At 38.0% G+C, this 27755-nt stretch overlaps 1 protein-coding gene across 4 annotated transcripts in view; it reads left to right on the top strand.

Annotated features, from left to right (window-relative positions):
• The window catches only part of LOC122835273 (copine-8-like), a 98053-nt gene that overhangs the window by 56802 nt on the left and 13496 nt on the right, over positions 1-27755 (top strand). For all 4 annotated transcript variants that reach the window (XM_044124192.1, XM_044124191.1, XM_044124193.1 and 1 more), the window contains exons 8-16: positions 4766-4829; positions 6244-6347; positions 7005-7109; positions 7537-7578; positions 10407-10482; positions 14100-14156; positions 17475-17536; positions 17826-17872; positions 24313-24494. In XM_044124192.1, coding sequence (XP_043980127.1) covers positions 4766-4829; positions 6244-6347; positions 7005-7109; positions 7537-7578; positions 10407-10482; positions 14100-14156; positions 17475-17536; positions 17826-17872; positions 24313-24494 — 739 coding nt within the window. The remainder of the gene's footprint in view (positions 1-4765; positions 4830-6243; positions 6348-7004; positions 7110-7536; positions 7579-10406; positions 10483-14099; positions 14157-17474; positions 17537-17825; positions 17873-24312; positions 24495-27755) is intronic.

Genomic DNA, 27755 nt, shown 5'->3' with positions numbered 1-27755 from the left:
AGTCATTTTTAGAGCATATTCCAACCAAGCAGCAACAAGAACAGAATAAAGAAAGTTTTGTATTAGAAACTAAATTTTCATAGTGGCCCATGCTGGATTTTTATTTTTTTTATTTTTTGTATAGTTTTAAGGGTTTTACTGGCTCTAGTTACCTTTATTTGATAGTGGTGAGACAGTAAAGTAGGTTGTGAGAGAGAAGGAAGACGTGGCAAAGGTCAACAGGTCAGGATTTGGTTGCTTCAACGACTATGTGAGTTACAGCCTCTACGTCTGCGCCACTGCATTGCCTCAGATTTTTAACAATATATATAACGAGAGAAGGGTAAGTTTGCTTGGACTTAAACAAATGATGGATGAAGCTAACTATAAATAAAAGAAACAATGCTTCTGTCTTACTTGTACACTTCCTTTGGAAAGATTCATATTCAAAAAGAGTAGGCTGCACTTTTTCACTTTTTGTTCTCTCGAGTCTTTTCTCCCCCTAACAGAATTACAAAAGACAAAGAGAGCGACTCTGTTCCTAATGGAGAGTAATTGGCTCTAAATGTGACAACACATGCGTCCTGTGAGTTCAGGAAATCAGTAAGTTATCGGCTTCTCTGTTTCCAGATGCAGTTCGGAAGCATCGTAGTGTTTAAAAATAGATCTGGACTAAGACACAGGAGGGTGACATTCGCTTTCCACGCCGATACGCGTCCGCGTTCTGAGCACCTAACAGCTTCCCCAATCTAAAAATCCATTTCAGTGATACTTGGGGGACCGTATGCTGGTGCTTTCAGGCCCACTCTGTGTTCAGGCGCCGGCCTCTCGTTCTGCTCTCCATCTTTCCAGGGACTTAACTCACATCTCCCTCTGCCTTCCCCAGTCGGTCTGTCCTCTTCTGTTGGCTCTCCGGCCCGTTTTTTTTTTTCCCATCCGCCCTCTTACCGAGCAATCTCTACATGTCGTGGAGCAAATTATGTTCAGTGACTCCTTTCCCGTTCATCAAAGGAAGTGTGGTGAGTCTCAGGTGACTGTGTGATTTAGGGGATGGACGGGGGCTTGCAAAGCTTTGCTCCAATTTTCCTGCAATTTCTCTGTTTTATTGTTTTCTTTCCGATTCATTACTGGTCAGATCTTAGCCAAATGACATGATCTCTGCCCTTCCTCATTTGGTTTGTGGCAAACATCTGGTCTAGTTTTAGTGGTCAGCCTCCTGTGTCTTAATGTGTCTCTCCTGTCACTGTTACTGCTGTATAAAAAACCTCATTTAAAAGAAATAACCATTCACCTGGTGGAGGGGCAAGTTCTGTCCTCTGGATCTTAGTCATAATCTTAGGATCTTAAGATTATGATAATATTTGCTCCAGAGGTAATTTTGCATTTATCTGTTAGATTTTGATTAAACTCTGAACAACACTATCGTACGTAGGAGACAGAACCTACTAAAAAAAAAAAGCCATTTGTTTCAGCTTGGTATCATAGCAACTAAACACGTGCAGTGAAGTCAGAAGTGCTGCATACGCACAAACCATTGACCAGTTGTATGGAAATAGAATCAATACGCCCACAGCGACTTGTTTCCAATTAACATGGGAACGCTGCGTAATGTTGAAAAGAAAGGAGAAAGCTAAAGATTGTTTGAACAAAAGTACTGAGATTGTCATTATGGTTTTTACTGTACTAAAATTTAAGATCTTAACACCAAGTAACTCCTTTCTATTTAATTACTAGTAAGCAATTAGGATAAAAACATGTTGTTTTCCTCTGTAGCACATAAGAACCTCATTTAGTTGAACAAGAATCAGCTGCTCTGTTCAGTTTCAGCGTTTCAAGCAATTTTGCCTCATATTTTCTCTGGTGATCCATTAGAGTGGGCATTGTTGGTTGCTACGGGTTTTGACGAGTGAAGGTTGACCGTTGTAAGTGTTCAAAACAAGCATACAACCTCTTCAAGACTCAAAGCTTCTTGAGTTTCCAACATTTGAAATGTTAAAACGTGTAAAACTTATGCCATAGATTTATTTTTTTAAAGTTCTATTTTCAGAAATTTTGAGTATTTTTACTGAACTTATTATTGCATAAGTTCAGTTCAGCCATTTAAATGTGCATATTTAAATGGCATCTTCCATAATATTGAGGAGATACGATCGCCTTTCGTTGTGTTTGAAGGTGAGGGCTTGTGTGATGTTCGTGTTTTGGTTGGACATCCAAACCATATATCTGGTTATGATGTTTGTTTCTAGTTGATGTAGTAGTTGTTAATTTTTTTCCCATTTTTTTCTCCAAAGAGTTTTTGTGGCGCTAGTGGCTCATATTTTCGTGACAGTAGGCAGACAGGAAAGTGGGAGAGGAGAGCGGAGAAGACATGCGGCAAAGGTTGTCGGGACCGGGAGTCGAACCCGCAACGTCCACGTTGAGGGTTCCACATTTGGAGGGGGTTAGCATGCCCCTCCAAATGTGGGGCGTGCTAACCCCCTGCAACACCACAACACGCCCCGGTTGTTATTTGTTTAAAGCATTTGTGTGAATAACCAGTGGCGATCTATTGGGTTCTTTCTGTCTGACAATATTTCAACATTAACATCAGTATCGGCTCATTTTTTAACATCGGTTCAATAAGTGAGCCGAAATCAGCGTCGGATGTTTATTTGCATCATCCTGCTGTTTTGCGTTTTCAGAGGAGGAAAGGGTTTGGTCATGTGGTATTGGTGTGGTCTGCGTTTCCTTTACAAATGTGTGAAAACTTTTCCATTATTCCACTAATGTCAAAAAACCTACAATTTGGCAGCTGCGTCGATTCCGTTAAATAAGAAGCGCAATTGAAATCACATGTAAATAAGTTTGTTCACGCGATATGTTATTAAAAAAAACATGCTGCGCCATCATCCTCCAACTACTTCCTGTCGTCTTCTTCCTCGTGGTTTCCACCAGTAGTAGCATCCAGCTGTTGATCACGTGACTCATTTTCTAATCTCCAGTGGGAAAACTTGATTTCTGCCAATACAGAAAAAAACCCCAGAAAATCAGACATGACAGAGACAACAGTGAATGAAAGGGAAAAAAGGACTAGAAAACTTTCTAAACCCATGATTACCAGCGGGCGCCTGACCTCCTAGAAACGGTGCATTGAACAGCATCGCTACCTGGTGACCTTCTGAGCCCGCTGAAAGGTTCAGAAGGTCATAAATTAGCCTTATGCTGGAATACAGCATAAGGCTAATTTTAATTTAGCTCACATCGGTCTCGTTAAAATGTCTTCAAGGAGTCGGCCAGCCTGACTAATTGCCAAATTATTTCAGCAAAAAGTGCATCGCAGACAGGTTGAGTAGTGTAAAGACCAGCATGTGAAAGACTCCATGGGCAATTACCTCTGCAAACAGCTCATTAATTCAAGCATGTCAGCTTAGCTTGGCAAATAACTTTAGACACATCATTTCAAATCGTAATGTAAATCCTGTTTCTGAGCGTAATCTAACGTTATCTGCAACGACTTTCAAAAGTATTCCAACCCCTGAGGCTCAGTAGTGCGTCAGAAAGGATTTATAGGGTGTAATCTTCCTTCCATTTAATAATAATACATCACTTTGTGTTGGTCTAATACAGACCAAATAGCTATAGCTATAAAATACATTGATGTTTGTGACTAACTTACAATGAATTATATTATTGAAGTTATATAAACTTTTTTTATTATTATTTTTGACTTTATCATCAAACCAAAATTTCAACTCACAAAGAATCACTTCATAATTGTTGGCTGAACACGGCTGGTTGAGTCACCTTCACTCCCACTGGATCTGAAACCTTAGACCAGCATAGAAAATGGTACTTAACCGTTTGAAAAAAATGACATCTTATAATTTTGTTGAACATCCACTGCAGGAAATGTGTTGTCATTCTTAAATAACCACTATTTCAATTAATTATTTTTGTGTTTTAATCAATCAATCAATTTTATTTGCACAGGAAACTTCAGGAACAAGGCAGTTCAAAGTGCTTTACATCATGAAAACATAAAAAAAACATCAGAAACACATCATGTAGTTAACAATTGTGTAAACTAGCGACAGACATTGCATTTTGTCAAGAACGATCATTAAAATCAAACATGTTGGTCATTTTGACATTTAAATTTAGAACAATTAAATAAAAAAAAAACATTTTATCACAGAAATGTAGCACTGATGATAAATATGTTTAATTCCTTCTTTTAGGATGCTATTTTTAAAACGTACTTTTAATTTGACAAGCGAGCCTCATCAGAACACATATTCCAATTTATTGAATCTGACTGTATAAATATATATTTAATATCTGGTGCTGAAGGTTGTATGTCTTATCACGAAAACATTGAAGCACATTTATTTCTTATTACTGGTCATGATTGACTGCTGAGAGTTAGGTTGTCATGGTTGGGTTTTAATGGTGTGGTATCATTTATCACGATACATTTGTTATGATAAGAATCTTGGTTTATTATTGTCACAATATATTTCAAATTGATCATGTTTAAAAAAAAAACTGTCCATATTGTCAACATTGTTAGTTTTACTATTTTCTATATATTATTATAGTCTGACACATTTGAAATTATGATTAAGTGGAGTTAATGTGATACAAATCACACTTCTTTATGTGACTGGTGTCGTGAAGAAGAATCTTTAGGAGCAGTATTTGTGTTTGTGGGGCTATTATTGTGCATCATGCAGTAACAGCCGTAGAGTCATCACTTTATGTTTTTTCTCTGTTTTAAAAAAAAAAAAATTTTATGTGTTTTCTCCAGTGGAATTCCAGGAAAGAAATGTGGCACCGTCATCATTAGAGCGGAGGAGCTGAGCAACTGCAGGGTAAGAGTCAGACTCGAAGCCGCTGTCGTCTCCCGTCCCCCGCCCGCCCTCGCTCTCATCTCTCTCTCAGCCGGCTTGTTCTTTTCTCTGTTAAACCAGAAAGTCTTAATTGGCTTACGGTGGGATTCTGTCAGGACTATCAAACAGTTTTCACAAACAACCTCTTATGGATTTGGCTTCTGTTGGGATGAATCTGAATACTTTGGATCAGGTGTGGATAAGTCGTTACTAGGCCAACGGTTTCACAGCAGTCGTCTGTAAAGAAAATTGGTTTGAAACGTAAACAACATCTGGTAAAATCTTCTTTCTCTACAGAAGAAACTAGTTCATCAAGCCAAGTCAAAGAGCCTGTTTCACAGAGTGGGACTGGAACAGAAAGAATCTAACCTACAAATTCTATCACAATGTTTCATCACGCTTTAAATGTGAAAAATGTCATTATTGCAAAGGACTGGAATGTAATTTTGATTGATTATAACCACATATTATTTTTGTCGTTTTTTAAAAAAAGGGTTAATAGAGAAGCGATGTTGTGATGACTGCAGAATTTCAAAAAGTTCCTTAAAGAGACAGAGGCCGAATTTCAATTGCAAAGCCAATTGTCTTTTAAGTTGTATTTGATATTTATAGTATTTTAATAACAGCTGAAGGTACCATAGTTACTTGATTGTGCTATGTGGCTGGAACGTCCATAATACTTCCCCTTTAAAACAGTGAATCTGGCATTTCACACTAATAATCACTCGGTGCAAACATGCAGACATTTTCAACTTTACTTTACAGAGTACAAGTAACTAAACCAGTCAAAAAAAAAAAAAAAAGATTCCCACCAGAGCATCTGAACACCATTTTGTACTCAATGCATCTCGCCATCTGGGAGGTGACAGCACGTTACAGAGTTACGAAGTATACTGGTGTAAGAGAAGTGCAAGCTATAAGGGATCCCACTAGCTAAAGCGCGGGCCTCTCAGAGAGCATTGCCAAATTCTGATCACTTCAGTTGGAAAAATGCTCCCTGATTTCAAGACTTTAGCCAAAGTGGTGCTTGTGATCCCAGGTTTGATGACGTCTAACTGCAGTCGATGTCCACAGATGAGATTAAAAGTCAGGAAGGAGGTGAAAGTTTTTAACGACCGTATGATCCTCAGAGGAATGAAGAGAAATGCAATGTTTAATAACAATATTTACATCACCTGGTTTTGTAATATTGAAGTTTAGCCAGTGGAGAGTATCACCATCCCTCTGCCTTGGCAGATTGTCAACACATTCCAATGATCTAATGTCGCCATATGCTCTATTTTTGTTTCAGGTCCCTCATTTAGTTCCCTTTGAAAATATTTGCTTTTTAACCATTTTTAACCATTTACATCGTTAGTTGTTCTCAGTAACTTGTATTTCTGTTTCTCCTGTTTAGGAGTCGGTGATGCTTCAGTTTTGTGGCAACAAGTTGGATAAGAAGGACTTCTTTGGCAAATCGGATCCTTTCCTTGTGTTTTACCGCAGCAACGAAGACGGGTCGTAAGTCCTTCAAGGCATTTTTTCCCCCCTTTTTTTATTGTTTTGCCTCGACTTGGTGAACTGAGAGAGCCAGCCATCTCGATGTGACGCATGTGAGCAGCAGAAAACACAGCCGGCACGTAAAGATGACTTTAACGTACACGGAGGCCCGAGCGCGGCTGTTTTCATGCTCCAAAAGCTCCTATGCAGTGATTTGTCTCTGCGACGTTACATAACCCTTGATGATGTATATGTGACATTCTCCCCCCTGATCTCCCCATCTTTCATCACGAGGAGGCAGCAGATGAGCCGATAAAACAGGACAGAGTTGACAAGAAGAAAACAAAGAGGGGAGTGATGGAATTAAGTGCAAAACTTTGTGCGGAGGTCACTTGTCTCTTTTTTTTTTTTTTTTCCCCCTGCCCCGCAGATGCTTGTTATTCAAGTCGACTTGAGCGTCTCACACTTAACACGTTCTCTTTAGAGCAGCTGGGTTTGTACTGATGCGACTTAAATGCCCCGCTGCAGGGTACAACAGCACAGCGTGGTAACAAAGAGCCAGTCTAGATGTGGCAAAAAAAAACAAAACAGTTATTGACAAAGAGCTGCATGCATTGCTGGGCTATTATTATGTTTTTCTTTTTTTTTGTCAACTTAACACTTCTATATGTCTCACAGCTACACCATCTGCCACAAAACAGAAGTGGTGAAGAATACCTTGGACCCGGTGTGGCAGGCTTTTAAAATTCCCGTCAGGGCGCTGTGCAACGGAGACTATGACAGGTACAACGCAGCCCACAGCAGGAACCCTGCAAGCCCTCAGCAACTGCTTACAGATAATTGCAGCGTCTTTAGGATTCCGCATTTTAGAGCTGCTGAAGTATTCAGGCGCGGCGGTGATACGTGGCGACAGAGAGAGATTAATTAGCTTATGAAATCTCAGGAAACGTGTGAGGGAAAGTGGAAAAGCACGACGACGGGGTTCCTAATGTACGCGCGCTGCGGAAAACAGCTAATCTGTTAGGAAACTTGCGGTGCGTTCCAATTCAAGTTTATGTGGAGACATTCTTTAAAGGAAAGTAAAGGAATAGAAGTGAAATAAAATTAGACTGTATAAACAAACTTTTCCTCACACCAGCAGTGAGCTCTTTGAGCTGATAATAAATCTTAAGGGTTGAACTTGTTTTTTACCTTTTCTTTCTCTCTACAGGAGCATTAAGGTGGAAGTTTATGACTGGGACAGAGACGGAGGGTGAGGGTCTGTTTTATTATGTTATCGCCTACATGTTATTACAATTTGGTAATAACATGTAGGTTTTGGTATGCCATTATTTAATTAAATCCATCCGACATTATTGGCTCCTTCTCACCAATAAAACCTGTGCTGAATATTTCTACTTGAAGAGCTAAGAATGGCTCACAGTCACAGATCACACCTGGAGAAATCATCTCATAGCTTCTTGTTTTATAGAGAAAAAGAAACATGTTTGGTGCTATGGGTGACTTTTGTTGTTGTTGTTGTTGTTTTGTTTTTTGTTTTTTTTGAAAATCCCAGCAAACTTAATTGGTAGAAAATATGTCAGAGACCTTAAAGAGAAAGAGACCTTAAGCTAAATCCTCAACATCCCAACTTTAAATTCTGCAGCATTCTTAGTCTCTCAGTAGCTGCATTTCTGTTAAATGTGCAATTTAATACTTGAAATTTGCTTGATGGAAACGCAGCAATTTTCATCTCTGCTCTTTCCATAAACATTTGGGTGCTAGAATGAGGTAGTTTTATTTGGCCATGTCCAAATTATTTAGTTCGCAAAACTGCAATGGAAACACTTTATTCACATCACATGAGTCACATGATCAACAGCAGGATGTTGCCACTGATGGAAACCACAAAGAAGAAGACGACAGGAAGTGGTAGGAGGACCACAGCTTGGCATGGTTTTTTTTATGATTTGTTGCGTGAACAAACGTATTAATATGTGATTTTAATTGTATTTCTTATTTAATGGAAACACCACAGTTGCAAAATCGTGTCGTATTTTTTTTTATTTTTATTTTTTGCTTGTTTCGACATTTGTGGACTGTTGACAACGTTTTGCACATATTTGTAATGGAAACGCAGTGACTGATTCACTAAGCTGCAGACAAAAACACGCCTATGATATTAGATGAAAGTTGATTTCACATAACGCTACAAAAGAAACTGTAGACTTGGTTCAAAACCAGGCAAAATGAGCAAAAACCTCCCAGCATCAGCCTCCAGAAATGAAAAGTGAAGCCCAGGATTCATGGAGCTGAGAGTCAGAGTCAGTGCTTTAACTGGATCAAAAGGCGCTTTAAAAAACGTTTTAGTTCAGAGCTGCACGTTTATCAAACCAATTATAATTTTTCCTGTGTGTTGGTTTTCACATGGAAATATCACATTATATGTAGAAAAGAGTGTAATGATTTGTTGTGGTCAATTTATTGATTGTTGTTGAAACTTATGAAAGGTGTGCAGACATTTTAGAGCCATAAAGCGGTCCACCTTATTGGGTTGTGTTACTGACTCACCAAGAACATTCAGTTAATACTGAGAAGTTCTGTTTTTATGATAATGGCTGGGGTTTTGTTCCCACTGGAGTTGATATACTAGTGTCTGTTCTGCTCCAACAGGAAGTTAACCAGCTTCTAACGTTCTACCTACAGTTCCCTTCAAAAGCATTTGTTTTTTTTTAGTTCACGTTTTGCGAAGAAGGAGGACGTTTCGCTCGGAGGTTTCTTCAGAGGTTTCATTGACGTTCTTGGTACAGCGCCACCACAGGCGAGGGGTGTGAACAGGTTTCTCAAAGGGGTTTGGTTTGTTTGACACAGAGCGTATGCGAACGATACCGGCTGAAAATGTAACAAATGTTGCAATTCTGTTCCAGAATCAAACCGAGTCTACCGAACTATCTGGCATCAGAGTCATCTTGAGTTTTCTCCATCTTCTAATTCCCTTCCCAGCTTTGTGCAGATCTGTTTTGTTCCTGTTGGTCTCGCCCATGGTGGAGAAGTTAGAGTCTGATAAATTGAGTGTGTGGACAGGTGTTTTCATGTAAGTAATGAGTTCAAGCTGGAGCAATTAATAGAGGTAATGAGGGGAGGACTGGAGGAACTCCTAAAGTCGGGCAAACAGGGAGAGACAGAATATTCCTGATTGGTTGGTGATCAAATATGTGTTCCTTAAAGAAAAATACAAATCATATCTTAACATTTTTATTCAGATCCTGTCTTATACAGCTGAGGTGAACCTACTGTAATAATTACAGAACTCTCTTGTAAGAGGGAAAACTTTAAAAACCTCCACCGTGTATTTACATTCAGAGCAATAAAATTTTAATAACTGCAAACAAAGGTAGATCTTGACTCATATTATCTTATCGTCACACCGTGAGCAGGACTGTAATACAAGTAAAAAAAGAAAGATAAATCTTACAAGCTCACAGTTTGAGAACTGAAAGAAAGGTTGGTATCTCGTTGTTTCCATAACAACCATTTATTTTAAGACTTGCATATAAATCTTCATAAGATGTGCCAATAATTGGGTACTATATGGATATGCCTTCAAAGCAGAGATTTTTTTTCAGACCTGATTTTCTGCCTTTTTAGTGTAAACTACACAAAGTATCTGACTGGATATGTTTGTTCCACTGAGCTCCTAATAATACCTGACTCTAATTTTAAACACCTTTCATTATCTCCATGAAATTAAAAGGGAGATGAAGCTGTGTGGCCTCATGACGACAGAGGCCACACTTATCACTGATACTTCTGATTACTACTCTAATCTTTTTATGATCCTGTGTCCTGAGACGATTAGTACCACTGAAGAAAAAATAAAAAGATTTCTGACTTTAATCTTGTCTTTTTTTTCTTTTGCATTTTGACTTTTACGTTTATGTTTTCTCAGAATTCTAACTTTAATCCTCTGACATCAAAAAAATCTAACTCTTTTTTTTTTTTTTTTTTTTAGTGGCTCTAATTGTCTTCCATATGAACATTTTGAAGTTAGAGTGAAACGTGACCATATTTTTACTCTGTTTTTTTTTGTTTTTTTAACAGACATGACTTCATCGGTGAATTCAGCACCAGCTACAGAGAAATGTGCAGAAGCCAGTCACAGTTCCATGTCTATGAGGTGCTATTCTTCACACACACGCACGCACGCACACACACACACCCACGCCTACAGGCTTTTGTTATAGAGGTTGGAATTCATTCAGTCCCTCGATATGACCACACACTCAACCTAATTCCAATTAGAGATGAGGAAGATCTGGAAAGCACTTTATCTAACACTTTATCAAAAAAAACTAAAAAAAACACTTGCACACACCGATAAGCTTGCTACATGTGCAGTGATAAAAGCTCTGCACTCAGCAGCAACTTTCAGTGTTGGGTTGATCTGTTCGCACAGATTTTTGATTTTTGATTTTTATTTTTTTATTTTCAAACATTTCATGTGAATGCAAACAGACAAAGCCACAGCTGCAGACTTTTATTTTCTTAGTTACTACAAAGATGAGTTCTTCCCGTGTGATTGACAGCGATGGCTTCTGAATAACGATACTGGTGGCCATTTCTATCTTTGCTTTTTACAGAAAGAAACCTTCACTAACATGTGCATTGTGAACAGTTTCCGCGGTAGAGCCTTATAGTGTCAGAGTATTTTTGACCCAAAGGATATATGAACATTTGAAGCCTAAAAGCAGCGTTACAGCTCCGCTCTTTACAACTAGAGATATTGTAACCAATTACGATCGCTGGTTTTTGTAAAATTCTGACTTGCCAATAGTGATTTTATTCTTGTGCTTGTTTTTCTGCTTTCTGCATCAACATGTTGTTGTTGTTTTTTTGTTGTTGGGTTTTTTTTAGGTAAAATAACACAATAAAAAATAAAAGGAGTCCAATTTTATGTCGCCGTTTCTCCCTGCATTACCAACATGATACAATCCATCAGGTTATAGGAAAGATGTATCTGTATAGATAAGCCCAGCAATCACAACAAAATAAAATACAGCAAGGGCCAACAATATGTGTCTCTCTGTAAATGCAAGCAAAGCTCTTCCTTTCCTGAAAATAAATAAATAAATCACCACTGTTGGTTAATGTCTCTTCCACAAACAAAGAACTTCAAAGTCCAAATGTACGTAATATATTCAGAGAAACAGCTTCTTTCCATTTGAAGGTCTAAATTGAACCTGTTCATCCACAGCAAAAAGCCAGTCACTCATTTAGCCCCAGAGGCTGGCTAGCCAGCTAGCTAGCTAGCTAGCTAGCTTTCTTGCTAGCTATCATGCCAGTTTCAGTCTAGCATGAAATTTCCCTCAGTATTTTAATAAAACTTGGTTGTAGTTGTTCACTTTGAGATGTAATGCTAACTTACCGTCTCATCCATGGTGTCTGTACAATATGTGACATTGCTTTAGTTGTTTATTTTGTAAGAGCATAAAATGAAACACTCCGTCTGACTCACTTTTGTTCAGTTTGCCAAAAATATATATCCACCCCCTCACGGTGAGCAGGGGGGAATCTATTCAGCACCATTTTTTCCAGACTAAAAAAGGTTTAATTAGGGGTAGTTTAAAAAAACAACTCACTTTAAAGTTTTGCTTTGCCTGTGCTGACAAGACGAAATATAGCAGCAATTATTTGCTAATTAGCAGTCTGACCATAAAAGCTCAAGGAGCCCTGCTGACTTTAGATTATTGTCTTTTTTCTATGATTTTATTCTCTGAATAATATGGTTAGATGTAAAAACATTTTAAAACTGCATAAAAAAATAATAGCTTTTTTAAAAGCAACATCAAAAGGAAACGTCGGATTTGTTTTCTGTTCTTTCTGGACATAAAAAGGTGACGTTTTCATGATGTTAAGGTTTTACTTTTGGTTTGATTTTGAGTAGTCTTCCGTTTATGTTTAGTCGTTGTTTTGCTTGCTGGTCTCAGAAGGTGTGCACCATTTTGACTGTTGTATCAGTGAAAATGTTGTTCTAAACAATAAAAAATGTCAGTGACTATAGAGAATATGCTCCATTCCAGGCTTTGCAATACTCAGCTGGTGGTCTCTGGAAAATACAATTTAATTACTGCCTACTTATGTTGTCTCAGTAATTTTCTGTAACACTTTATTTGACGGGTTGTGAATAAGACTGTCATGACTCCGTCATAAACATGACATAACATCTAGCATGAACATGAGTACGTCTTCATGAATATTTATGACTGTCATTAACCTGGACAAAAATGTCTTTGTTATGACAACTTGACATTAACCAAGAAATCATAATCTGATATAAATTTGTTATTAAAGTATTACTGATTACATTTAAAAATTATGTAGCTTTCTGTTATTAAAGCTAAAGTTTAATCAGTAATACTTTAATAACAAATTTATGTCAGATCATGATTTCTTGGTTAATATCAAGTTGTCATAACAAAGACATTTTGAATAATGTCAACTTTGTGTTAAAAGTGTCATGATTTACCAAATGGCACTTTATGACAACAGTCATAAATATTCATGAAGACGTACTCATGTTCATGCTAGATGTTATGTCATGTTTATGACAGTCTTATTCACAACACATCAAATAGAGTGTTACCATTTTCTTATTTGTCTTTCTTTTTTAGTAGTGAACTAAAAGAAAATGCTCTGACAGCTAGTCTTTGGTTCTTCTTTCCATTAAGAATCAAATATCCCAACATACTTCATCAAACGTCCAACACTGGTCGCCCTCTGGTTTATTGTTAAGGTTTTGTTTGGTTTTTGTACTGTGTTTTTCATTTAGTTTAACCTTTAAATGTATATGTTGTTAAATTAAAACTGCCTTGCTAGCTTTCACTCTGACCAGCTAGATAGATAGAAAGCTAGCTAGCTAGCTGGCAAGCCGTTGGTCACATTTTACAGTTCATGATCTGTTTTTGTGGTATAAACAAACTCCATACTCTTTTACAGTAGGTTGGATCATATATCACTAAAACTAGTCCAATAGATGGATAACCTTTGAAAATCTGTCCATTTGTTCAGAAAATGCTCTGACTATTATGTACTTATGTACTTTATAACCTAATAGAGTCACTTTAATGTGAGCCTGGGCAATAGAAAGCCTGTTTTTGATTTCCTTGCTATAATCTGCTGAATTACTGAAGTCAGTCTTCTGAGCCTTCCTCGTGTCCTTGAGCATTTACCTAACTGTTCCATTAGCTCTGCTAAAGCAGGAATCTCTGGAGACTAAGACTCAGTAAAGCTGCTTAAGAAGAACAACCTCCATCATTTTAGTATAGAGACAGAAGAGTAGGGCTGCCTTTTTTTTCTATATGCTTCAAGTTATATGCCATCAGTTTTCTTCACTTTTCACAGGTCTTTTTTTCTCTCTCTCTCTCTCTCTCTGACTATCTAGGTAGAGTAAAACATGAAATTAAATGTGAGCTTGTTCAAATATATGCCCCCTGTGTGATGCTGTTTTATCTGGGTTCTTTTGGGAGCAGCGTCCTGAGGCCTGTGGAAAAAGAATTTGTAAAGGGGAAAAAAAAGGAGACTAAAGTAAATTCAGTAATTACTTTGCCTTTAATGTGGCGATAGAGATTGTCTATGGTAATGCTTATTACAAAGGCATTTAGTTCAGCTTTGCTAAATACTCTGGGTTAATTAAAACTTGAGGGGCCAGCAGTCACTCGAACTTTGACTGCTGCAGAGTCATTAAGACTCAACAATTTTGTTTCAGGCTTTAAAAACAAGCTTTTGTCTCCGCAGGTGCTGAATCCCAAAAAGAAAGGGAAGAAGAAGAAGAAGTACCAAAACTCAGGAACGGTGAGTGGAAACGGTTTGAGTATGTCAAAATACATGTGAAAATATTACTGTAGAGATAACAATAGTAGAGATAACATCATATACTCTATGATGTTAATTAGAGAAGCAAAAACTCTTGCCCAATTTTGCTGCTAATAAAAACATTGAGATTATGTTATTTAGCTTGCCAGCTGTGACATTAATTCAATATGTTAATGAGTTGTGTCAAAGAGCAATGACTATGAACAATATTGTGCTATTTTTAAAAATTATTTTTTTCTTAGCTTATTTCTTTTACAAATGAAACAGTCGTCAGCATCTTACATTTGGGATTAGCATAGTTAGTGCAACTAGTGATACAAAAACAACTGTATTAATATGTATGTATAACTTTTAGTCTTCTTCAGTCAGTAAAGGTATCCACACTGAAGAGTGTTGCCTTTACCTCAGCCTCTTTGTGCTTTGTGTGGTGCAATCATAGATTGGTGAAAGATTCCGTTTAAAAATCAATCCCTCTAGCTATCTTGCTAGCTGGGTATCTGGCTAGCTACCCGGCTAGCTATCGGTCATATTTCATAGTTCATGCTCTATTTTGGTAAATCTTTCCTTATTTTTGTCTTTGGAAATCATTAGGTTCTAGTCATCAGCAGTTTGTTGATGCATCTATAATTTTTCTGAAGGTTATATTTCCAAAATATTAACTGACATAATAATAGTGTAGCTTCATTACAAGATAAAAAGAACTTCTATCCTCATATGTGAATCAGATGTTTTACAAAAAGAGCCTTACACGGTGAAAAATGTCAACACACTCACTGAAAGAGAGAGAAAGAAGACTTAGCTTATGGAAATCTCAAATGGAGAAAAAAGAAAATGAAGTCAATTGTTGTGCATGCAACTCCCTTGTAGCCACACTTGTAAATGGTCTGCAGCTAACAGCATTTTAATTATTGACTAATATACCAATCAACACTAATTAGTAATTAAAATTGAAGTGAATTGTTCAGCATGATGTACCTCAGTCATAAGGGTTACACCTTGTTGTGTCTCCACATATTCTATTCACTGGAAGAGTCCCTTTATTAAAATGTATTAAAATTTGGCAGCTCTCGAATTTTCACTAAACTGGAAGAATAGTAATAGTAGAAAGAGACACATTAAAAAAATAATGATAATACAGACAATTGCCTTTTTCAAATATAAAAAATAATATAAAAAATGATATAGTATTTTCTTTGTTGTCATTTTTTGCTGTTTCATACTTTCATACCAGGTAAGGAGGAGGGGAAGGTTGTGGACTGCCTAAAATGTAAACAACAGGATTTTGAATTGAATTCTTAAAAAGACAGGAAGTCAGTGAAGTTGTTGTAAAATTGGAGTGATGTGGTGAAATGAGTCCGTTTTGTTAATGATGCAAGCAGCAGAGTTTTGAACCAGTTGAAGTTTATGGATAGATTTATGAGGCAGAGAATTACAGTAATCAGTTAGAGAAATGACCAGACTGTGGAGCAGAATGGAAGCAGAGTGCAGGGAGAGGGATGGACGGAGTCGGTTAATACTGTATTATGGAGATGGAAGTGTGCAGACCAGCTAATATTATTAATATGAGAGTGAAAAGAGAGACTACTGTCAGGAATGAGATCCAGACTTTTAAAGCTGCAGTATGTAAACTTTAAAAAAAGATTTCAGATATGTATTAAAATATGTCTATTATGTCTAAATTAGGTGAATTTATTGCCAGATAATTTTTCCATTTATACTTAAAGTGAAAAATTAACAGCCATTCCAGGCGATCTGCCTCTTGGATGATCGGTATCGGAATCGGCAGCAAAACTCCTGAGCGGAGCATCCCTAGTAGAAATTTGAGGAAGTTTGATGCAAACCAGGATTTTATTTCATCTAAACAGAAAGTGAGGGAGGAAGGTGGGACGGAAGAGTCTGGTGCATAAAAAGTTGAAACAACTGGACAGTTTGACGATATCTTAATGAGTAACTGTGTGGTGGTAACACTACTAAAAATTGATGGGAATACTTTAGGTTGTTTACTGGCGTATCTTGCCAGAAAAAAAAAAAATCTTAAAAAGAAAAACTCCCTGCATCTGTTTCTCGCTTATTAGCTCTATTTATAGAGCATTACAGAGCTCCTCTTTGACTACCACAACTTGTAAACACGCTTCCACTTTGATCCACTGGAGTGGTGAGAAAGCAATTAGTGAAGGCACATATCTACCTAAAACATCTGTTTGATCAGGCTTTTTAACAGCACCTATGTTGACGGCGAGTGTTTATATCCTCACCATGTGGACAAACAGTTTGACTGGAACAGCTTTATGAAATCAGTGACAGTCCAGAACGAAGAGCTTTTGTGATCATTTACCGTAATTATTGTTTAAATGAAAGAGAAGAGAGATCAAAATCTAAAAAAGTCTTTATCTTTGAAATACTAAAATTAGTTTTATACGCCTGAAACTTTCAGTGTCACATAAAGACAGTTACAAATACAGCCTTCTACCGCCTGAAGAAGGCTGATAGAGGCTAGGGGGCCACACTGCCAAAACACCAAATCTTACTAAGTAACTTTGTCTAATTTTTAGTGCAAATATCTCAGTGCACTTACATTAAAAGAAAACTAACTTAAAATAAACTTTTCACCAAAATGTGAAAGCTCGTTTTAAGTAAATAATTCTTTAAAATGGATGAAAAAGTGCTTGTACCACTGGCAGATTATTTCACTTATGACTTGGGGAAATTGTGTTGTGATAATCAATTTTTTCTTCCATGTAAAATAATTATTTACTTAAAACAAGTCTTATGTCTTGCTGAGAAGTCACTTGTAAGTTAGTTTTATTTTATTTTATTTCAAGTGTACCAAGCTAGTTGCACTAGAAACTAGACAAAAAATACCTGGTAAGAATTTTGTGATTTTGCAGTGTAGTGTCTCAGCAAGACCCAGAGGATCTCATCCATGTGTTTATTTTTTGTCGCATCAATTAGATTAATGCAGCAGTGCCCAAAATATTAATCAGACACACAAATCCGGAACAAGCTTCCAGAAAACTGCAAAAACAGCTGAAACAGAGTTCCTTTAAATAGAGCCTAAAGCCCACCTGTTCAGAGTGACTTTCGACCCATAGTAACCGGAACATTGAGCAACATATTTGTATTGACAATGACTTGACAGACTCCATTAGATGTTACTGGTTTTCTCCGCTGTGTTGATAATGTTTCTTTAAGCACTTTGAAACCCAGTGTGGTTGAAATGTGACATACAAATTAACTTGATGGGTTGATTGTAAAGTCAGGCTTCCCGTCTTACTCCTGTGCTCTTCTGACTGGCAGGTGACCCTCCTGTCCTGCCTGGTGGACACTGAGCTGTCCTTCCTGGACTACATCAGAGGCGGGTAAGTTCCCACTAACTGGTCCGAAGTCGTACAGGATCAGGCAGCAGCGTTGCTCTCGTCATTAAATCTTGTGTCACTCGCAGTTATTAGTGTAGACTCTGCAGCGGCTCAGCCGGGCAGATTACCGGCTGCGGCGTTATCTCCCGGCTCCAATATTAAGACAGACAGCTGCCGATAACCTGCTGCTTTAATTGCTCTCTGCCGCATGCTTTGAAAACACGCCGCGGCACAATCTGACATGATTGATGGTTCCATGTTTCTCCTTATGCCACTTATTTTCTTTTTGTAGGACACAGATTAATTTCACGGTGGCAATTGATTTCACGGCATCAAACGGTGAGTGTTTCACTGCTTCGCTCTTGTAATTGCATCTCCTCGGTGTATCGAATGCATGAAAGTTTGGCTGTTAAGAGATCAGATCTGTGCAAATTGAACTCTTAGGGGTGTTCCTAGTCAGTCAGCTTGGCTTAATGACTTCATTTAGCTGCAAAAAAAAAAAGATGATTAAGAGTGTGAAATTTAACTGTTAGAAGTTTGTCGTTTCAAACTTTGGAGTTTTACTTCGGAGTGCTTTGCCTAGTCAGTAAGTCACTGTGCTCGCATTTCTTTTCGTTTTTACAAATTACATTTCCCGCCTGTCGGGCTGCTTTTGGAAGCCCTGGCAGTAAACCAGCCCAGATGAGGAACGTCAAGAAGAAGACAGACAAACACAATTAGCTGTTCTGTGCAGAAGACTTTGTCACAGATGATTGATTGACTCTTTCTGGCGAAACGTGATTTAGCGGATTAATACAGAGTTAAACGATTTTAGAGCTTACGTTACAGGAGAAAGAATGGATGAGTTTCTGTACTGTAATCGAATCAGACTCCCACCGCGCTGTCTTTGAGGGGGCTGGATACTCGGAATAAACCGAACAATATCCACAACCAGGTTTTCCATGAGCGTAAACTAATAATGTTACTCTAGAATCTACAATTGGTCTCCTTTTTTCTGTTTGCCTTTTTTCCTTGTACCACAAATGTTAGTAACAGGATGTGGAGGGTGGCAGAGGACTCAAAATTGTACCTAGACACAAGTAGCACTACTTTTACATAATCTTTCCTGAGGGAAGAGGATCTTCTTGCGAAAAATAGCTTTTTGAGTCTGGTAGAGGAACCTTAAAGTGGCAGTATTTTGTGTTTCCAGTCACTTAGTGCCATTTTATTACACAATCAAGTAACTGTTACCTTCAGCTGTTATAAAAATGCTTTATCAAACATGACTTAAAAGAAGCTTGACTTCACAATTCAACACGTTGAAATTGAGAATTGTATCTTTAAGAAACTCCTGCTCTTTCGGGCTATAAACTATTATTCCGGTAATTGGGTATTCTTTTGATTATTCTGACAATTAATCGAGTGATTGAATAAGAGCAGTATCAATATCGGACATTAATGCCGGCCCAACTCACAGGCATCAGCAATTCATAGACGGAACATGGTACGCTTAATAATAAAACAGATTTTAACGAAGCTTTAAGGCAGATAATTTGCCTCAAGGAATTTTAATACTCAAGCTACTTGAATCATTCAAGGAATCGTTAACGCTCTAACCTCCGCCTTCAGAAAGTCATCGCAAGATTGCTCCTCTATTAACCCTTTAACAACGTTTTTACCAACGATTCAAGAATTTCTTGAAGATGCTCGAAAGAATCAAAGTATGTTATTGATGAATGACATTATAACATAATATGAAGCTGAAAAAGTTGATTTTACATAATAACCCTCCTTCAACGTCTCCACCGTCCGGCCAAAAACCTGAATATTTCTGCGGGGCATTTTCAACATTCTTAGTCTGACTTTTAACTAATATTGGCCTCATTGTCTTCAGGTTCTTCCATTTGAAACACACCAAGTTCCCCAATTCTGGAACCCGTAGTGGAAGCATAGCTTACTTCTCTCTAATCTAAATCCTGCACACTGATGTGGTGGAGTGGTGCCAAAACCTGCTCTACATTCACTCTTCTCTGCAGTTTGTCCAGCCCCTTGTTACAGGGATAAATGGACCTGCTGTGTTTCTCTGTCAGCTCATTTTTATGGAGGCAAAGCTTCACATCAAACTAGTGAAATTCCACATTAAAAATTCAATAACGGTAATTACTTTTAGCTTTCGGATTTCAGATCCCTGACAGATGTATGCAGCTGCAACACAGTTGCCATAGCAGCCACAAGTCATAACACCTCAACTGATGAGACATGTATTAAATAGTTTTTTTGTGGAGTTGGAACATGAAAAACATGGTTCTAACTATTATATATCCTGCAATAAATGGGACAATTTTGAAGATAAGTAAAAAAAAAAAAAAAACGAACACATTTTTGGAAAAGTTTTTCAATATGAGCCACAGTGGTGATGAGTTAAGAGAGTTGCACATATCTGAAAATGCTCAGTAGGTAAAAACGGCCTCTTGGCTGCTCCACTGGGTACATAAAAGGGTCATTATCAGGGTCCTGCAGGACATGGTGAAAGATGGAGGAGATCATTTTGACCATTAAGAAAACGTGTATGGAGCAGTTTCTACCACAAGCAAAATATTAACCCCCTGAGGATTAGGCGGTCACACAAAAACTGAATACAATATGCTGAGAAATGTTTCTAAGTTTAAGGGGGCAGTATTGTGTTTTTCACCCACATAGTGTCATCTTATAGAGTCAAGTAACTGTGTTAACTTCTGTTGTTATAAAAAATGCTGCATATATCAAATGTGACTAATTTCTTGAAATTAGGCCTCTGTCTCTTTAAGAACTCCTGCTCTTTCTGAAACTCCACCTTCAGAAAATCATCACAATACGGCTCCTCTATTAACCCTTTAACTATGTTTTTTACCAGCATTTCACCGAGGAGTAGCTCCTGTAATGAACTCAGCAGGTGCTCAGTTCCACCAGGTTTTTGCTAATTGCTGCTGGCTAGTCTGAAGGAGCTGAGTGGGGAGTGCTGCTCTGGTGGGTGGAATCTCAGAAGCTTGGAGCTCAGAGGAGGAGCTGCTTCTCCAAGGCGGGGCTAGGTCCACCCAGGCATTTTGTACAGTTGAATGGTTGCCATGGAGAGTAAAGGATTTCTCAAACATGCATGAAAGAATCCAAGCAACACTCCCAAGTGTGTTTTTGATGAGGGAAAGACAGTGCAACATGATATAAAAGTTAAAATTTGACATAATACTGCCCTTTTAAAGGTTTTTACACAAGGCTCTTTAACCTAAATATAACAAAAGACTAATTACACATGCTGGTTATTTCTTTTAAAATATTCTAGCAATTATGTAAAAGCAATGGCTGAAAAAAAAAAGCAGACTACATAATTATTTACACAATAAATCTTTATTTTTTAAAAATTAGAATTGCAAAGGTTTGATATCACCTCAGGGTCACAGTTCCAGTCTGTGTTCTCTTTTTTGTGTAAATGTTAAAATGAAGGAATTTTGAAACTGATCAAAGAAAGGAAACAAGGGGGTGTAATGTCTGCACTCTGTATAAACTTCACTTGTGTGTTCATAACCAAAAGGAAGATTTATTGGCTATTTATTTTTTAACCATGTTAAGCAGCAGGAAGCTGAAAGTAATCGTCTTTAGTCTGACCTTTAGCAGACTTCCATAACTGTCTGGAGGATTTCTGGCACACTTTTATTTACAGCGTTCTGTTCGGAGACGTTTGCTGGCATATATTTATGCTCAGCTCTCTCTTTTGGCTCCCGCCACAGGATTTCAATCAAGTTCAGAGTCTGGACTTTGACGGGGTCGTTACTTCAACTTTGTAAAGCCGCCAACTCGCTGCCAAGAGCCTTCTCCTGGGAATCCTTCCAAAGACGCCACGCTTGTCCGGCCCTCCTCTAATTGTCCTGTCATGAACTCTCATGTTCAACAGGCTAACTGAAGTCTCTGGGGTTTTCTGAATATTTCACGGTCTGGTATCAGGGCTAGCCTCAAGGTTTCTATAAATAATCTTTAGAAAGAGGATTTTAGCTCAGAAGTGACGGACCTCAAAGTGTCTGGAATTATCCTTTTAGTTCTTCCCAGATTGATGGGAGGCAACAATTGCTAACAAGGAACTCAGTGCAACATGTAACATGTGCAGTTGTTTCACATATACTGAATAACAAAGACTCACACACATTATCTTCACTGTCTGAGGTCAAATCAGACCAAACCTTTCTTGTTTTAGGTTAGTTAGACAGGAATCCCAAAAGATTTAACCCAAGTCATATGTTTTAAAAGTGTTCTTCTTGACATTGATCAATTAAATTACGTTACAAAAAAATGATTTTAAAAAACGCTCTAGCTCCTTTTACAGGCATTTGGCAAATAGTAATAATTTTGGTAATTCTAATAGACCTAAAACAAGAAAAGTTTGATCTGATTTAACTTCATACAGTGAGAAAAAAAAAACTTGTCTTTTTATTCAGTGTATGTAAATACATCTGTGTATTCTAAAATGTAAGGCCTTTGAATTAACAGAATCTACTTCTTTTTTTGTGCTTTTTATCATGCCTGTGCTTCGTGTTTTCTGGTTGATAGAGCTCAGCTGTGGCCCAAACAAAATGTGTGCAGAGTTTGCGAAAGCATGAAATGTAGAACCTGAACTCATGGGTGTAGAAACGGGCTGGATCCTGTTTGAGACCAGGAGTGGAGGAGGAGACTGTCGCATCATGCACATGGCAAATGCGTTGTTTATGTCCAGTGAGCTCTCGAAAATGTAGACAATATTTAGTAAATCCAGTGCCGGAGAATAGCTGTGCACATTATCTAGAAGTCGTTTTTCTTGGGGGGAGGATTTTTTTTTTTGATACAGATCAAGTTTGATGAAAAACAAAAGTTCTTGTTATGGGTTAGAAACTGTGACTAAAATGCCAATGAGACCTGTCTGAGTAAAAGGCAATGCAGACACCCTCATCCTGGATGTAACGGAGATTACCACCATCAGCCCTTACGGCACTTGGTTACCATGGAGACTAAACATGGGTCGAAAAAGAGAAATTGCTGACCTCAGTCACACTTTTCTTTGCATTTCCTCCTGCTGCTTGAGCTTCCAGAGAGAAGAGAGATGTACATGAAGACAAAGGTCAAGAGAGGTCAAGGATGTGCTGCTTGACCTCTAGCATCTGACGGAAGATGATGCTTCACTGATGGCCTCAGTTTGGGTTCTTATATATATATAAGTTTTCTGTATGAGGCCTAGTTCACTGGTAGCCGGATATCTGGTGAACCCGATAGATTTTATGCGATTTGGCTTTTCATCCACACATGACCTCTATTTAATATCACTAAAAATTATTGTTAATAAAAACTCTGACCTAATTGAAGATTTAAGAAATCTTCTTTTATGCACTTGAGTGCGGACTTTGGAAGCTTGAGATTTAGAGGACCGCACATTACAGGCTGCAGCAAATAATGATGTCACATATGTGACCGTTGTTACTTCTTGACCAAACAGTGGAGGAAAGATGGCTGCTATGATAGTGCAAATTTTTATGTTGGTTCAGATGCTTCTTCTTCTTCTTTTTAATTAATTAGCCCAACTGCTCCAATATGTTGCAAAGGAGAAAGAGCAATTTGAGTTCAGCTGTTCTACACCAGCTACCTCTCCCAATCGCGGCACAATGCCGTCCAACATGAAGATACTTGCTTAACAGAGTTCCCAGTCCACTCTGTCTTGTGTTTCATTAACTTTATATTCTAACAGTAGCTCAACCTCTCTTTCTGTCCACACAGACAAACTTCCTGGCACCATATTTCATTCCCAACAGAACATTGTGGTTGTTTTGAAGGATTGCAATTGGCTGACATAGATTTTAGCTTTACGCTACACTGGCACCTTATGAGTTTGGCATGTTTAAAGCAACACTAAGTAGTGTAATTCAGCAGATTCATGTGAATACACACTTTTCTTAAACCGATTCTCTGTGGACAATGTTATATTTTCAAACGATGTGATGAATGGTCATTTTTAAAGCACCACACACTCTACGGCCAAACCTGTTATGAACAAGATCTTTCAATGTTGTGTCGTCTCTCAGGTTCTGGAAATCACCCGATAATTAAAAAAAATATTGCTGTGTGAACCAAGGATTACATGCAACCCTGCGCCATCACACATGAATCATATGCTTGAATTACGTCTTCAGCATGTCATCAAGTTTGGCAAAGGCCTAGTAACAAGCCTTTCCTTTTATTCAGGTGTGTTGGTGCAGGCTTGCCTCTAAAACTTGCAGGACAGTAGATCTCCCGGACTTATGCTGGAACCCCCTCAATTGGATTAATCTTTTTTATTTTGAACTATTTCAAAATAAAAAAACATTTATTTTATTTTAGTTAACAACTTAACTTAGTTGTTAAGTCTCAAGAAAACCAATCAGACTCTAACAGTATTCTCTTAGTGACACTATTCCTAAGCATGGAAGATTGATAAGGTCTAAGAATCACTGCAAAGTTCTCCTTATTTTCCATATGTTGCACTCCATGGCATGCTCATTTGTCTCAACAATTGTACCGTCTGTTATTTATTAGCCACTCCATTCTGCAGCTGTAATTTTACCACAGGTTTCACAAATTCACCGGCGCACCAAATGCATCATTCAGCATCTGAATCTATCTTGCCTCCAGTTGTGTCGGTGGTGTTACAAATGTTTTTAGATCTAAAGCTACACTGTGTGATGTAATATGAGTCAAACACAGGGGAAGGAAACATAATGACAGTATGTTGCTGACCTGTGTTTTGTTGTGTTGCTGTGTTTGGGGCGCAGGCAACCCATCCCAGCCCACCTCGCTCCATTACATGAGCCCGTACCAGCTGAATGACTACGCCATGGCCCTGCGCGCCATCGGGGAGATCATCCAGGACTACGACAGCGACAAGTTGTTTCCTGCGCTGGGATTCGGTGCCAAGCTCCCACCAGACGGGCGTGTCTCCCACGAGTTTCCCCTGGTGAGGAAGTTTTACACAACACACAGCCCTCCATCAGGCCACATACTGGGGATCACCCAACTATGCATACTGGATTCAAGTTCAGTTTTTTTTTGCATTGCGCAGTTCAAAGTGCCTTTTCTTATCAAAATTAAAATAAGTTGATCAGTGTTCCATTTACTACTAATCAAAGGCAACTTTAAACAGGTGTGTTTTTAGTCTTGATTTAAAGGAACTCAGTGTTTTGGCTTTGTTGCTGTTTTTTGGAAGTTGGTTCAAGATTTGTGGTGCATAGAAGCTCCAAGGTGCATATCAGCTAAGTAGACTGTCTGTGTCTCAGGGTGTGTATTATAAGTCTGGCTGGCCACCAGGGTTTACTTGCGCCCCCAACCAGGCTAAGAGTTGTTTGTTTATTTCTTATAGGGGGGTTTTATACATCAGTAACAGCAAAGACAGGTTAAAGAGTTTTTTTTACTTTTCAGTTGGTGTTTAGATTTTGTTAATAATGCTTTCCAATAACATATTTACCTAGTTATATGTTCAAATTTCCTGTCAACTTTAAACATTTTTAAATTTCAAAACACGGTGGACGGTTTCCCTACGTAAACCACTGGGCTTAGCTAGTTTTCTGGGGGGAAAACCTCACATCAGTTATTTTATTTTAGTAATTTCACTGTGATCATATTATATTTTTAGCTTTTATTTCAGTGTTTTTTATTATGTGACTCTGGATGACACCTAATTAAATCTAAAATAACAATTCAAAAGTTTCACAAAAGGCAAAAAAAATAAATGTGAAGCAGTGAACACACTGCTTCACATTCACGAGAATGTTTGAGTCCGTTATTTAGTTACATTTGAATTTACTGCCATCCTGAGTCCAAAAGGACGGAAAAAGTGCAGAGTCCTTCACTTTGTCTAACTTTTCGTAGCTCATCCATCCGTCACGTTTTCCAAAAGAAAAGGTACCCTGTCTCCTCCCCAGCTCCACACGGCCGTCTTGGTCGGTTTACTCTTCTGTCCAGATGTTTTTCCAGAGGCACTTGCAGCCAATACAGCTGCTCTGCGTTGGGTAGCAGCTTCCCCCACGGCGCTGAACCTCCAGTCGAGTCTCACATGCATTATTCTTAGCATTAAGGATTCCACTTGCGGCTGTAGAGCAGTAGTAATGGGAATGGGCGGCCGCTGAATGTGGCACAATTATACAAGCTCCATTTACAAAGCAAAGGATTCCATGTGCAGTTGTATTTATGGGTAACCGAGCAAAGTTAAACATGGCTTCCTGCTATTTTTAGTTACGTTCTGTTGTTTCTTCTTTGAAACTTTCCTTTGAGAGCATGGAAAAAGATCAAACTTCTAGAAAATTTACATTGATACCAACAGATGAGGAAGGTCTTAAAGACGTATCCACATCGCCGTCCTTCCATTCCTCACAAAGTTCTGTATCATAATGATGCCTGAGCGGCAGCCCGTTTTAACAAAAGCCAAATTATAGCTTTTAAAACTTCTGATATGAATTTGTACAGCGACCTTTATGCTAATTTATGCAAGTGCAACCCAAATGTGGTGGCAGATTTAACAGTAGTAAGATTTCTCAAGCTCTTGCTGCACTATGCAGACGCTTTTTCTCCAATGATGAGGAGTCACTCAGCTCAGCATGCTAAATGCTTGGAGCTACTCCAACTGACAGCAGCCTACCCTTTTTTTTTTTTTTTTTTCTTTTTTGATAAATTTTTCTGGAATTATTTCACCACTAATTTTTGTTACATTAATGCTCATAAGATGTTTTCATTTTTTGTACATCAGTATACACAGCAGTGTGAAAGACAGTGCCTTAGCAGTGTTTGGTTGTATGTGAACACCAGAACGTGATAAAAGTGCTATTTTTCAGCCCTTTTTTAATATGTCATATTCAATTGAAGCTCTAGGATGTAGCTTTTATTAAAAATATCTCTCTTTTTTACATATTTATTAACATTTTCATTACGTCATGACAGTGTAGGGCAGACAATCTCTGAAAATTATTAGCTCCTCTGCCTTCATAGTGGTGTAAAATACACCACTAATGTCTGAAATCAAAGGCAGGGGGAGGGTCTTAGCAGTGTCAATCACTCTTGTGTTATCCCCCCCCCAGCTTGTTCACCACAACATAGCCTGTCACAAAAGCTAATTCTAATTAGCATAGCCAATAACAATGGCAGTGAAGAAACATTTTTCCTGGACCCGCCTTATTCTTCTGATTGGTTGTTTTTGACCTTTTTTTCTTCAGACAGCGACAGTAGCTCAGGGAGCAGGTGAAAGAGATCGATTTATTCACAGATTATCTGTCTCATCTTATACTGTGGTGACACTTATAACAAATATGGATAAAACGTATGTTTTATAAAAGTCACATACCGCAGATTTAACGGTTGGATTTGCAGGTAAATATAAGTTGATGAATGTACCTTGAAGTCCCTGGTATTTATAGAGCCAATCTATAAGAAAAGAGTCTGAGTGTGTCGCCACCAGCATGCCTGGTTGTTCTGCTGCTCAGCTTTTGTAACTGCAGTGTGGTGTTTTAACAACCTGGGTCATTTAATTCCATGACTCACTTTGAGTTTAATAGTCTACTACTTATTCTATTGTAAAACGATCAGGCTTTAATACTGTATAGACTCTGATCTGTGCTTGCAGGGTGATTAAGTGTAATTTGTGTTTGTAAGATCTCAAAAGGCACACACCCAGTTGAAGATGAGAGAATATCTCACTAGTATAAAAGTGAGAATATCTCACTTTTATACTAGTGAGTATAAAAGTGACTGCACAGGGAAGTTTGGAACTGTGAGCCTGCTGTATTTTGATTAGAGCATATGTCAACATCTGATTAGAACTTGGGCAATAAGGGAGGAATGAATGGGATGAAAACATCAATAAGTTTTAATTTATGTGTTTCACAGTGTTATGCCTGACTATGAAAAGTCCTTTGCAAATCAGTTCGCGTGATTGATTAATTGTAGCAAATGAAAAGATAAATGTGAAAAATAAAACGGCACAGAAGACCAATAAAATTATTTATAAGGGAAATATATTGGCCTAAGCAGTCATGGGGCGACGACTGTTGCATTGCAAATATTGCCAATAACAGAATAAATATGATATATTTTATTATGTAACAGAACTGAATCAAAAAGTGTACCTAAGTTGAAATGTAGTTTTCTTGAGGATTGTTGATATGTAGATGGACTTGTATATAAATACAACTATATTTTGTCAAATTCTTAAAATAATGGGTTTTTTTGT

Source organism: Gambusia affinis, linkage group LG08 (genome assembly GCF_019740435.1).
Source record: "Gambusia affinis linkage group LG08, SWU_Gaff_1.0, whole genome shotgun sequence".
In the NCBI taxonomy this organism is placed as follows: Eukaryota; Metazoa; Chordata; class Actinopteri; order Cyprinodontiformes; family Poeciliidae; genus Gambusia; species Gambusia affinis.
The sequence above is the reverse complement of the archived record's forward strand: the minus strand, read 5'-3'. Positions and strand labels throughout refer to the sequence as shown.